We start from the raw sequence: 13,965 nt of genomic DNA on the forward strand, positions 1-13,965 counted from the left end.
TTCATTAACAGACATTAATATGTACTAACTAGGTAGTGACACCTAAGTTCGGGATCCACGCCCAATTTCTATTTTTTAATTGGCTTAATCAGCGTGGTAACTGACCATGCCAGTTTTCAGCCAGTCAAAAATAAAAAATCATGAATTAATCAATTTAAGAGTTTGGCACTGAACTCTTAGAATGCCCAGCGATGCCAAAGTGGAGGCACCCTCCCACGCCTAAGGACACCTAATGATGCCTATGTTTAAAAGTACTTAAATCCCCTTATTCTAAGGCACTCTTGCTCTCTTCATTACTTTCTCCTTGCTTCTTTAAATAATACATACAATATTTAGCCACAAGACCTCAGAAACACCACTCCTCCATCCCACACTAAGAGTCTTTCTACGGGGAGATTAGCTCCTCACCGGTCTGGGCTCCATTTTAAAAATTTACTGCATTTTATTTAAATCTCTTACCTTTTTTAATTGTTAATTTTATAATTTTACTTATCTTGGTAATAGTCAACTGTCTCTTTACTTTTCAGCAGACTAAGCAGTTGGACTCGACATGTTTCGCCGTAGTTTCGTCAGGGATCCACTCATAGCTGCTTTCATCCAGCCCATACATTCTAAACTGAACACAAGTAAAACTGAATGTATGGGCTGGATGATAGCGGCTATGAGTGGATCCCTGACGAAACTACGGTGAAACATGTCGGGTCCAACCGCTTAGTCTGCTGAAAAGTAAAGAGACTATCTCATATATTAAATGTTAAAATACCTAGTTATGCTAAAGACAATGTGATTTTATTGGATACGTGGAAAACAATTAAATTTATTGATAAATTAACAGATGTTCCCATAACAAAATCTACTTTGCAGTCCTTATGGTTAAACTCCAAGATTCAAGCAGGCGGTGCTAGGATCGCTTGGAAGAATTGGATGCAGGCAGGTATTCGGACATTAGATGATGTTATATCTAATGGAAATCTGCTGGATTTTTCATAACTGCAACAATCATTTGGAATTTTAAAATCTCAACAATATAGGTGGTTGCAGTTGAAGCAGGCTATTTAGAGCGGGTTCCCTGAATGGAAACATTTAAAAACTGCTACCAAACTGATCTAGTAGGACATCAGGCTGTCCTGTGGTACAAATTGATTTCTGGATTTTTGAATAAAAAACCAAAAAATAGTCTTAGAGACATCTGGAGCTTCGAGATAAAACAGTATATTTCTGTATCTCGTTGGCCACGAATTTGGGCTTGGAGACTGAAATGTACAGCGTCAGCATCTATGAGACAAACATAGTTATTTTTGTTGCATAGGATTTTCTGGACCCCAGTTCGGTTAAATAAAATAGATAGTTCTAAGTCTAATAGATGTTGGCATTGTCATATTGATATAGGGATTTTGGACCATCTGTTATTTTTTTATCCTTTTATATTTATATTTTGGAAGTCCATTTGGGGACAAATAAATCTGATTCTAGAGTCAAATGTTCCACTATCATATGAGGCCATTATATGTGGTACGTTACTACATGTGAAACCCACTGTAGATAAATATAAGAGCCGTCTTTTTATGATCATGACAGGCATAGCCATTCAATTGATCACAAGTAATTGGAAAAACCATGACAGAATAAGTTACACTTTTTGGTGGGTGAATATATGCACTACATACAGATATGAAAGAATTAATGCAGAATGTAGGGGATTTAGTGGTGTATTTAATAAAGTTTGGAGGCCATTGACTAAATTTGTGGAATCATAATAACGTATATTTATTTTATCTTTCTTTCTGTTCATGTACTTTTATACATCCATGGGGGAGGGGAGTTGGAGGGAGGGAAATACATTTTGATGGTGACATTTAGGTAACTTTATTCTTCATTTATATTATATATTATGTTATTATTAAATGTAGGAAATCTGAAAATCTGGAATGATATATATGTTACCTGTACAGATAATAGTGCAATGTATGTAATATCTACTGTTCTTTTATTTTTTTGGGCACTGTTTTTAAATTAAAAATCAATAAAGATTTAAAAAAAAAACAAACAACCCAAAAAACAACTTTGAACAGTTCAGTGTCATCTGCAAATTTAATCATCTCACTCATAATTCCAATTTCCAGATCATTTACAAATAAGTTAAATAGCACTGGTCCCAGTACATATCCCTGCAGCACTCCAACTATTTACCTTCTTCCATTGAGAAAAATGGACATTTACTGTATTTTCACTCATATACCGCGCACCCATGTAAAACGCGCACACGGGTATAGCGCGCGGGAAACTAATTTATGTAAATAAATTTTTATATACCGTGCACACCCCTATACCGCGCATGCCGCCCCGACTCTCCCTTCGCTGCCCGACTCTCCTTTCGCCCGCCCCGACTCTCCTCTGGCCAGCCCGATTCTCCTTTAGCCCGCCCCGACTCTCCTCTCCCCCTTGAAGTCCTGTCCCCCCTTGAAGTCCTGTCCCCGCCCTGAAAGCCTGATGCCCCCCCACGACGTCCAATTCACTCCCCCTCCCCCCCGCAGGACAACTCGCACCCCCACCCCGAAGGACCGCTCGCGCTCGCACCCCCACCCGCACCCCCACCCCGAAGGACCACTCGCACCCCCACAGCCTCCCCACCCCACCCCCATCATGTAGAAGCTGCCTACCATCGTCCTGCTGCTTCCTCTGCCGGCAGTCCTGCCCCTTCTCTTAGCCCTGCGTCTACGCTGCTTCCTCTTCCGGCGGTCCCGCCCTTTCTCTGACATCAGCCTACAGCTGCCTAAAATCGGGACGCACTTTTAGAGAATCAGGCCCTAAGAGCAGATCAACAATTTTGAGTTCTTTCAGTCTGCTGAAATATATACCATCTTGTCCAGGTGATTTATCACTTTTACACTTGTCAATTTGGCTTCTCCACTGTAATGATAATGTAAAAGAAAGGTATCTCAAGATCTTCCCCTCCCTCTTACAAAATTTATGTGTTCCCACCCCAAAAAAGAAAAAAAAAATCAGTGTGTCTGAGGGCTGTTCCCTCCCTCCTTCATTCCCAGAGGGGAAGCCCTAGCTGGTTCTATCACTATTTACTATAGGACGTTCAGAAAAGAAATAAAAACCACACTTTTCAAGAAATTCCTGAAGCAGCAATAACATCACGACCGTTTAGTAACTCTAAAACTGACATTTGATCTACCCATTACTGCACTAATAATAACAAAAGAACTTCCACTATGACCACCTATTAACTCTTTTACAAACCACCTCACCCTCAACAACCCGCTAAATGTTTATAAGATCTACAACTTACCTCTCTTGCTTATCATTGTAACTCTGTTTTTTTTTAAATTAACCTTTTGTAATCCGCCTTGAACCGCAAGGTAATGGCGGAATAGAAATCCCTAATGTAATGTAATGTAATTATTATATTACAGTATAGAGCAGTGGTCTCAAACTCAAACTCTTTGCAGGGCCACATTTTTGATTTGTAGGTACTTGGAGGGCCTCAAAAAAAATAGTTAATATCTTATTAAAGAAATGCCAATTTTGCATGTTTGAGACCACTGGTGTAGAGGGAGGGCAGGAGATTCTGCTGCTAGGTGGTTTTATAAAGCCATTGCAAAGACCAATGGAGAGAGAGGGGAGGGGGTGATTGCATTTGGTGTGATGATTTGACTAGCGGAAACAAAGGAAGCACATATTTATTATTATTTAAGTACACAGTGCCACTGAATATCCACTCTGACCACTGTCACGCTCTCCAGTTAGTGCTGAGGCAGTCTGGGAGCAGGATTGAGGCCGAGCTGGGAGGCACATAGGCACCAGTAACATCCAGTGCCATTATCCACATAGGTAATTGGACATGTTAGACAGCATAAAATCAGTCCTAACTATTCCAGGTTCACTGTGCAGGTATGGCAATATCAGCTGTCCCAGATAGCTTTCAGGCACCACCAAAAAACTAGATATTAAGTGCTGATACCTGGAAAGAACCTGGCACTGAATATATAGGACTAATTTATCCAGCAAGTAGGTGGTCAGAGTTTTTAAAAAATGCTGCCTTCAGCCAGCTTAATATTAACCCTTTTATGTTTTTTGAAAATATACCAGAACAAATGTTCTTTTAGGCCTGCTTTTGTGGCCAACCAACCCAATGATAACCAAGTACCATTGGCCAGCCAGCACTAAATATTAGCTCTGACCAGCCAGACTTTAACCCCATCCCCAGAAGACCCTCGGGAACAGCTTATTAGCTGGTCACTGAGTAGAAACAGATTGAAACAGCAAGTCTGGCTCATTACTCAGAAATAGGGCTCTCAGTTCTGGTTCGTTGGTCACTCCAACAGGTATGGTTTTCAGACTAAGATACAAGAGTTAGTGGGGAAAAAATTCTGACTTCTGACTTCACTGTTGCTACTGTATGTGGCCTCATTCCCTGCTAGACTGCGGTGGTATAGTAACTTCTGAGAAAACAAGAGCAGACTAACCACAAGGAGAGAAGGAAGTTTCTGAAGAGGTTCACACAGAGGCAACTGGGTCCTATTGCACACGTTCACAGAAAACACTGCCTTGGTCTGTGATGTGATGATCAGTTGCACCTGCTCTGGTGTCGATTCCAATTTCATGGTCCAACCTAAAAGTGGAAGGGCAATTACTGGCGATAGCCCTAACTTTCATATAGTTATATGTGCATTTTGCTAATAATGCTAATACACCATGCCTAATATCAATTGTCACAGCTAAAAATGTATCACCCAATAAGGATTATATGTAATACCTGAGTAAATTTTGGTTACGCTCAAACCATAGCCTCTTGCAATCTATATGTAGGTCCAGATTTACACGTGTGAATGCCACCATTCTAAAAGCGGGATTTAAATGTGTATGGGTTACGCACATTTAAATGCCAGTATTTATATCTGTAAATAATGAATAAGGCTTCTAATTGCCCAGGCCACAAAACCCATCTCTGGACCAAAGGCATTTTATTAGGAGAAATAGCAACTTGACCCCCTAGTGACAGTACTGCAAGACTACCACTAGGGGCTGGCAATACCATTTCAAATCCAGGTGTAGGACAGAGCAGGAGTGACTGGGTATTGCTCCTACTCCCTACTACAGCACCAAGAAGAACCCTTGGTAGGGACTAGGGAATGGGATTGAGAATTATGGGATCTTGATTGCTAGGGGAGATGGAGGATCTTTATTTGGTCAAGGAGGTTAAAGTAGGATCTTAACTGGTTGGGAGGGATTTTACTCTATCAAGATGTTTGCGAAGGGTAGTAACATGTTTAGGGAGGTTTTGGAAAATTTCACAGGGGTAGTTATCTGTTTAGGGGGGGTTGGAGGTAGGGGAACCTCCACTTGCACCTTCAAGCTGGCACTTACAAATGGATGAGGACAGGTGGCACTTACAAATGGATGTTGTCCAATAGATAAACTCCCCTTCTAAAACTGGAAAGTGCAAACCAATGGACTAGTAAGGGGTGGGGGGGTTCACCCAGTTGACGTCTTGATGGGGGTGCCAGCACCCATCCTCCTCTCCACCACCACCACCACCACCACCCACCATCCCACTACTGTACGTGAGCCCCTTAAGTGAGCTGCAACCCCAACCTGCTGCTTGCACCAGCGTCGGCTCTTCTTCTGACATCATTTCCTAGGCGCGGGGCCAGGAAGTGGCTCAATGCCAGCACGAGCAGCGGGTTGGGGTTGCTGCTCACGCTGCAAACATTAAAGAGGTACAGGGAAGGGAAACGGTGAGTGTGCATGTGCAGTACTGGGGAGGGAAGGAGGGGGGAACAAGAGGAGGATGGGTGCTGGCAAGAGGGCGCCCGGGGCAGACTGTTCCCCATTACTATGCCACTGAGTATTATAGTCAACATATCTTATATTTTTGCTCACCAGGAAACTAAATGCATGAGCCAAAACACCAACCCCCGCTTTTACAAAGGCGCAGTAGCGGTTGCCGTGCGGCAAACGGTCAGATGCCCATTGAATCGCTTTGGGTGTCGAAGTGATTACTATTCAATGTATTGTAAACCACTTTGGGTGAATCTCTTCACAAAACGGCAGTTAATAAATCCCAATAAATAAATAATTAAACGGTTTGATGTACAGAACTAGTATAGTTATGTACCTGTAAAAAGACCATTAGCAAATGGGCACCGAATCCAGGAACCATGCTGAGTTGTGAACTACAAAGAAAATGGTACAAGTGTTAACAATTAAATAGGTTTTTTTTTTAAACTGGAAAATTGCAAGATACCATCTTACTTAATAGGGAGATAAAACTTAGTATTCTGTGATGAAATTTACTATATAATATTGTAATCACAGCTATAATCTCTTGTTAATAATATTATTTTCTTTAATTTATTTTAAATATTATTGTGAAGTGCTCAGACCAAGTAACCCAAAATATAGTGAAGTCACTACAATGAGGTTAACAAGGGGACCATAAAATTTGCCCAAATTTGCTTTTTCAAGAGCACCTAATTTGGGCGAACAGTTAAAACACAATTTGTATAACCAGAGAAAGGTGTCAAAGCCTCCTCATAAGCCCTGCGGCAAGTGCAGGGTCTGCCGTTATATATTGGAAGCCACTTTTGTGGAAATACCGTGTTCAGGGGGACGTCATTTCTTTTTGAACACAGGGACTAATTGTGAATCCAGAGGGGTGATTTATTATATACAGTGCCCATGTAAAAAATATACATTGGGCAAACGATGTGAAAGATCAAAACCCGGATCATAGAACACTTAAGTAACATCAGGACAAATCGAATCTCCGCCCCCCTGGTTTCCCATTGGCTGGAGCAGTCACACTCACTAGAAGATCTGAAATACACGGTATTGATTCAAACACATAATACTGAGGGTGATATATCTAAAACATTAATACAAAAAGAACAACGCTTCATATATAATTGGCAGACCCTGGCGCCAAAGGGTTTAAATTTAGATATAGATTGGCTAGCAGTTTAGAAGTATGACCCCTCTTTCAGTGAATTCAATTGAATTTAGTGTTTATTTCCGGTTGTCGGTTTGGCTGGACCTTCCGGTTAGTACTCTTTAAAAATTCACAAGACGAGCAGATAGATTCAGTTGGCCCGTTCGCTTTGAGTGAATCTGATCTCAGTGAGCCATTACCAGGTAATATAGGAATTTTAAGAGCTTTAAAATTATGATTAAGTTACTACACTGGTATTTACTAAATAGTACTCAGAACTCATAGATATAATTTAATTTAATTTGATTCTTTACACTATGCTTCAATAAGTTTGAGTTGCGATTTTTGATCTTGGTTTGATTTTTCTTTAGTGTCTCTCCCTGATGAAGAGGTGAAACTCGAGTCGGGGGGACGGGATTGGAAGAATGAATGAACACTTTTAGGATTTTAACGGAGCACATGAATTTTATTAATAAACAGTCATCAATGAGAATTAACGAAACCAACTACCCCCCTATTCAGATAAGTACATCAAGTTGATTTGATCAAGTTTTTTTGTGCATTTAGGGAGGGCAGGGGACAGGTGAAGGCGATGATGGTCCCTTGTTAACCTCATTGTAGTGACTTCACTATATTTTGGGTTACTTGGTCTGAGCACTTCACAATAATATTTAAAATAAATTAAAGAAAGTAATATTATTAACAAGAGATTATAGCTGTGATTACAATCTATATATATAAAATCGGAGGTATGTATGTGTGTATGTATGTGTGTGTGTATGTGCCGCAATCACGCAAAAACGGCTTGACCGATTTGAACGAAACTTGGTATGCAGATCCCTCACTACCTGGGATGATATGTTCTGGGGGTCTCGCGGCCCACCTGCACACGTGGGCGGAGCTACAAACATAAAATCAGATTTCACCCATTCATGTCAATGGAAAAAATGTAAAAAGCTGCCATTCTCACAGTAATTCAAAAACGGCTTGACCGATTTGAACGAAACTTGGTATGCAGATCCCTCACTACCTGGGGTGATATGTTCTGGGGGTCTCGCAGCCCACCTGCACACGTGGGCGGAGCTACAAACAGAAAATCAGATTTCACCCATTCATGTCAATGGAAAAAATGTAAAAAGCTGCCATTCTCACTGTAATTCAAAAACGGCTTGACCGATTTGAACGAAACTTGGTATGCCTGGGGTGATATGTTCTGGGGGTCTCGCGGCCCACCTGCACACGTGGACGGAGCTACAAACAGAAAATCAGATTTCACCCATTCATGTCAATGGAAAAAATGTAAAAAGCTGCCATTCTCACTGTAATTCAAAAACGGCTTGACCAATTTGAACGAAACTTGGTATGCAGATCCCTCACTACCTGGGGTGATATGTTCTGGGGGTCTCGCGGCCCACAACTCTATGTTGCTTGCTCAAGGCTGGGTTCACCCAAGAATTTATATGTTCTTGCTCCAGGAGGTGAAACTAAAAATGTTGTTTATAATCACGTTTTGCGTTAGTTGTATTGTATTCATTTTGTCAAATATTTCACATTATAATTTGAATATTGTACTTTTTATTAAGCTGTAATAAATAATTTCATTCACCACTATAAAGTATCTTTATTTGAATCCATTTACAGTGTTATTGCTATAATTAAATACCCGTGCAACGCCGGGGCATCAGCTAGTATTATATAAGATACCATCTTAGACATACAGTGGAACCTTGGTTTACGAGCATAATACGTTCCAGAAGCATTCTCGTAAACCAAATTGCTCGTATATCAAAGCAAGTTTCCCTATAGGAAGTAAGGGAAATTCGCTTTGATTGGTTCCACCTCCTCCCCACCCCGAGGCTACCGGCGCTGCTCTATTCCCCCCCCCCTTGAGGCCACCGACGCTGTTCCATACCCCTCCCCGTGATCCAGCATCCCCCCTGCAAACCGGCATCCTTGCCCCCCCCTCCACCGCGATCCTACATCCCCCCCCCTCCCCCGAGCATGGCAATGACATCCCTTACCCCGACTGGGCACCAGTGCCGGTGTCCGAAGATCCTCCCTCTTCTGGCGCGGCCTGGGCCTGGGCTGGGCGGTGCGTCGGAGATCCTCCCTCTTCTGGGCTGGGCCGGGCTGGACTGGCTTTGAGCATTTGCGCATGCTCAAAGCCTTCTGGTCTCGCTCTCTCCGAGATTCTGAATCTGAGAATCTCGGAGAAAGCGAGACCAGGAGGTTTTGAGCATGCGCAAATGCTCAAAGCCAGTCCAGCCCGGCCCAGCCCAGCCCAGAAGAGGGAGGATCTCCGACGCACCGCCCAGTCCAGGCCCAGGCCGCGCCAGAAGAGGGAGGATCTTCGGGCACCGGCACTGGTGTCCAGTCAGGGTAAGGGATGTCATTGCCGTGCTCGGGGGGAGGGATGTAGGATCGTGGGGGGGGGGCAGACACGAGCGGGGAGATGCCTGATCGCGGGGGGGGGGGGGCAGACACGAGCGGGGAGATGCCGGATCGCGGGGGGGGAGGGGCGCTCATACAGCGAGGCAAGCTTGGTTTATGAGGCACCAAGTTTGCAAATGTTTTGCTCGTCTTGCAAAACACTCTCAAACCGGTGCACTCGTAAACCAAGGTACCACTGTAATTACATATCATATTCTTCACAGGCTGAGCCATACAAAATAAAAAGCAATCAACATCATATTCAGTTCTTCCTGTTCATTAAGAATATTAAAGAAATTGAGAGGAGAGAACAAACTTTCTCAGAAAATAAATTAGAAGAACATAAGAATAGCCTTACTGGGTCAGACCAATGGTCTATCAAGCCTAGTAGCCCTTCTCATGGTGGCCAATCCAGGTCACTAGTACCTGGCCAAAACCCAAAGAGTAGCAACATTCCATGCTACCGCTCCAGGGCAAGCAGTGGCTTCCCCCATGTCTTTCTCAATAACAGACTATGGACTTTTCCTCCAGGAACTTGTCCAAACCTTTGTTAAAACCAGCTACGTTATCCGCTCTTACCACAACCTCTGCCAATGCGTTCCAGACCTTAACTATTCTCTAAGTGAAAAAATATTTTCTCCTATTGGTTTTAAAAGTATTTCCCTGTAACTCGAGTGTCCCCTAGTCTTTGTAATTTTTGACGGAGTGAAAAATCAATCCACTTGTACCCGTTCTACTCCACTCAGGATTTTGTAGCCTCCAATCATATCTTTCCTCAGCTGTCTCTCTTCCAAGTTGAAGAGCCCTAACCTTTTTAGTCTTTCCTCATACGAGAGAAGTTCCATCCCCTTTATCGTCTTGGTCACTCTTCCTTGAACCTTTTCTAATGAAGCTATCGGCCTCTTTTACAAAGCCACGCTAGCGGCTGCACTGCACTAATGGCCCCGAAGCCCTTAGAGATTTAAAGGGCTTTGGGGCTGTTGCCGCGTGGCAGCCGCTAACGTGGCTTTGTAAAAGAGGCCATATATCTTTCTTGAGATAAAGAGACCAGAATTGAAATTAATACTCCCCTCTCTGCGTTCCTCGAGTGAGTTTAGCTGCAATCTTTTCAGCCGTTCCTCATACGGGAGATCCTTGAGTCCCAAGACCATCCGGGTGGCCATTTGCTGGACTGAGACTTGAATCAGTTCAGTGAATGGCCACCCGGATGGTCTCGGGACTCAAGGATCTCCCGTATGAGGAACGGCTGAAAAGATTGCAGCTATACTCACTCGAGGAACGCAGAGAGAGGGGAGACATGATCGAGACGTTCAAATATCTCATGGGCCGTATCGAGGTGGAAGAGGATATCTTCTTTTTCAAAGGCCCCACGGCAACAAGAGGGCATCCGTGGAAAATCAGGGGCGAGAAACTACACGGTGACACCAGGAAATACTTATTCACCGAAAGGATGGTTGATCGCTGGAATAATCTTCCACTACAGGTAATTGAGGCCAGCAGCATGCCTGATTTTAAGACAAAATGGGATCGTCACACGGGATCTCTTCACAGAGAAAGGTAGGGGAGGGTTATTGGGGTGGGCAGACTTGATGGGCCGTGGCCCTTATCTGCCGTCTGTTTCTACGTTTCTATGTTTCTATGTCGCACCATGGAGCGATACAGAGGCATTATAACATTCTTAGTCTTATTATAAGAATCAATTACTTGACCTGATCTAATTACCGTATTTTCGCGGATATAACGCGCGCGTTATACGCGTTTTTACCTACTGCGCATACCCCTCGCGCGTTATATGCCTGAGAGCGGTATACAAAAGTTTTTAAACATAGTTCCCACCCCGCCCAATGCCCGATTCACCCCCCCAGCAGGACCGCTCGCACCCCCACCCCGAACGACCGCTCGCACGCGCTCCCACCCGCACCCGCATCCACGATCGGAGCAAGAGGGAGCCCAAGCCCTCTTGCCCGGCCGACTCCCCGACGTCCGATACATCCCCCCCCGGCAGGACCACTCGCACCCCCACCCCGAAGGACCGCCGACTTCCCGACAATATCGGGCCAGAAGGGAGCCCAAACCCTCCTGGCCACGGCGACCCCCTAACCCCACCCCGCACTACATTACGGGCAGGAGGGATCCCAGGCCCTCCTGCCCTCGACACAAACCCCCCTCCCCCCCCAACAACCGCCCCCCCCAAGAACCTCCGACCGCCCCCCCCAGCCGACCCGCGACCCCCCTGGCCGACCCCCACGACCCCCCCACCCCCCTTCCTCGTACCTTTGGTAGTTGGCCGGACAGACGGGAGCCAAACCCGCCTGTCCGGCAGGCAGCCAACGAAGGAATGAGGCCGGATTGGCCCATCCGTCCTAAAGCTCCGCCTACTGGTGGGGCCTAAGGCGTGTGGGCCAATCAGAATAGGCCCTGGAGCCTTAGGTCCCACCTGGGGGCGCGGCCTGAGGCACATGGGCCCAACCCGACCATGTGCCTCAGGCCGCGCCCCCAGGTGGGACCTAAGGCTCCAGGGCCTATTCTGATTGGCCCACGCGCCTTAGGCCCCACCAGTAGGCGGAGCTTTAGGACGGATGGGCCAATCCGACCTCATTCCTTCGTTGGCTGCCTGCCGGACAGGCGGGTTTGGCTCCCGTCTGTCCGGCCAACTACCAAAGGTACGGGGAAGGGGGGTCGGCCAGGGGGGTCGCGGGTCGGCTGGGGGGGCGGTCGGAGGTTCTTGGGGGGGCGGTCGTTGGGGGGGGGGGGGGGTTGGCGGCGAGGGCAGGAGGGCCTGGGATCCCTCCTGCCCGTAATGTAGTGCGGGGTGGGGTTAGGGGGTCACCGTGGCCAGGAGGGTTTGGGCTCCCTCCTGGCCCGATATTGTTGGGGAGTCGGCGGTCCTTCGGGGTGGGGGTGCGAGTGGTCCTGCCGGGGGGGGATGTATCGGACGTCGGGGGGGGCATCAGGCTTTCAGGATGGGGACAGACCTTCAAGGGGGGACAGGACTTCAAGGGGGGACAGTGCACGGAAAGTCAGGGGGGGTGAACGGAGAGTCGGGACAGCGCACGGAAAGTCAGGGCAGTGCACGGAAGTCAGGGGGGGTGAACGGAGAGTCGGGACAGCGCACGGAAAGTCAGGGCGGGCGAAAGGAGCGTCGGGCATCATGCGCGGTATACCCGTGAGCGCGGTATACAAAAGTTTTTGTACATATCATCGTGATTTCTGCGCGCTATACCCATGTGCGCGTTTTACACGGGTGCGCGTTATATCCGCGAAAATACGGTAAACCCCTGTTTAAAAAGTAATATATCTATTACAATCCCGCTTGGACATGTATTGCTTCAATTAACCAGAAGTCATGGCTTTTACTGATTTCTATGTCTGAATTAAAGTGTTTAGTTAGGATCTTGAAAAATATAATCTTTCCCTGAAATTTCACCTGACACCGTCTAGGAAATATTAAAAAGAAAGTCATTCCCAGGGACAAGGCCATAGATCACAATTGAAGAAACTCCCTATGGATCATTCGAGTCCTCCAAGAGACATCAAGATAAACATATGTAGGGGAACCATGAAAATGAGCCAATCTTTTCCTGAAGATATTTATCATAAATTTATCTCTATCTTCACCACAAAAAAAAGATGACCTTTATGATACCTCTTTTTTTTTCCAATTCTTTATTCATTTTTCCATCTTTCTCAAGTGTATAATTTTATATCAAATGAATCATACACATCACTTGAAATTCTTTCTATTATCATCTAAATACATAAATTTTCCCTCTCCCCCACCCACCCCTTTCACAGAAATTATAAACAAAATTTAACATACATATGCTATCCTCAAAAATATTGATTAAACCTATATTATAACTATATACACCCCCATAATTATAATTGTGCTTTCAATGTAAAAAGGTGTCTAATCATTGCAATAAGATGGAAAGAATAATTGCTATTCAAAAAGGGAATTATAATAATTTTAAAAAGATTTGGGGACCTTTAAAATACCTCTTAAATGAATAAATGATTCTAGCATAGTTAAGACCACCCTCAATGCTTTAGAAATTTTTGGAAGCAAGGCAGAATTCAGATAGAACTTCCAACATACAGTATACTGTTTTAACATCTTTTTAGGAGAAATAGAATTATTATAAGGAAGATCCAAGACCGAAAATTATTAGATCTTAATTGATTTTCCACATTCTCTAAGCTATGTATAAATAGTTTTTAATTGTTTGTGCAATTTGTATTCCAAGCTTTCATGCAAATAAATCCTGACTTTTTATATGTCCAAATGAAATCATATTTTATTTATTTTATTTTAATTTCCTGCATTTCTATTCCGTATTATCCAAAGTGCTAGGCAAATTATATTATTCCTTTCTTCCCAGTAATTTCATATTTGGCAGTATAACACTGAAGGTAAAACATTTTCTATAGTGTACTGTATATCATACATAGGGATCCTTTTACTAGGCTGCACTAGAAATTAGCCTGAGCTATTTTTAGCGCATAGGTTTCCCACATGCTGAGGCCACTTTACAGCTCAACTGTAAAATGGTTTCACTTCCCATATTTCCTGTTAATGGCCATGTGCTAATTTT

At 44.4% G+C, this 13,965-nt stretch overlaps 1 protein-coding gene across 1 annotated transcript in view; it reads right to left on the minus strand.

The window, feature by feature from the left end:
- IL17REL (interleukin 17 receptor E like) overlaps positions 1-13,965 on the minus strand; it is a 108,211-nt gene that overhangs the window by 21,292 nt on the left and 72,954 nt on the right. Inside the window, exons 12-13 of the mRNA XM_033959313.1 lie at positions 6,128-6,185; positions 4,476-4,621 (exon numbers count right to left, since the gene is read on the minus strand). Coding sequence (XP_033815204.1) covers positions 4,476-4,621; positions 6,128-6,185 — 204 coding nt within the window. The remainder of the gene's footprint in view (positions 1-4,475; positions 4,622-6,127; positions 6,186-13,965) is intronic.

Source organism: Geotrypetes seraphini, chromosome 9 (genome assembly GCF_902459505.1).
Source record: "Geotrypetes seraphini chromosome 9, aGeoSer1.1, whole genome shotgun sequence".
NCBI classification, from domain to species: domain Eukaryota; kingdom Metazoa; phylum Chordata; class Amphibia; order Gymnophiona; family Dermophiidae; genus Geotrypetes; species Geotrypetes seraphini.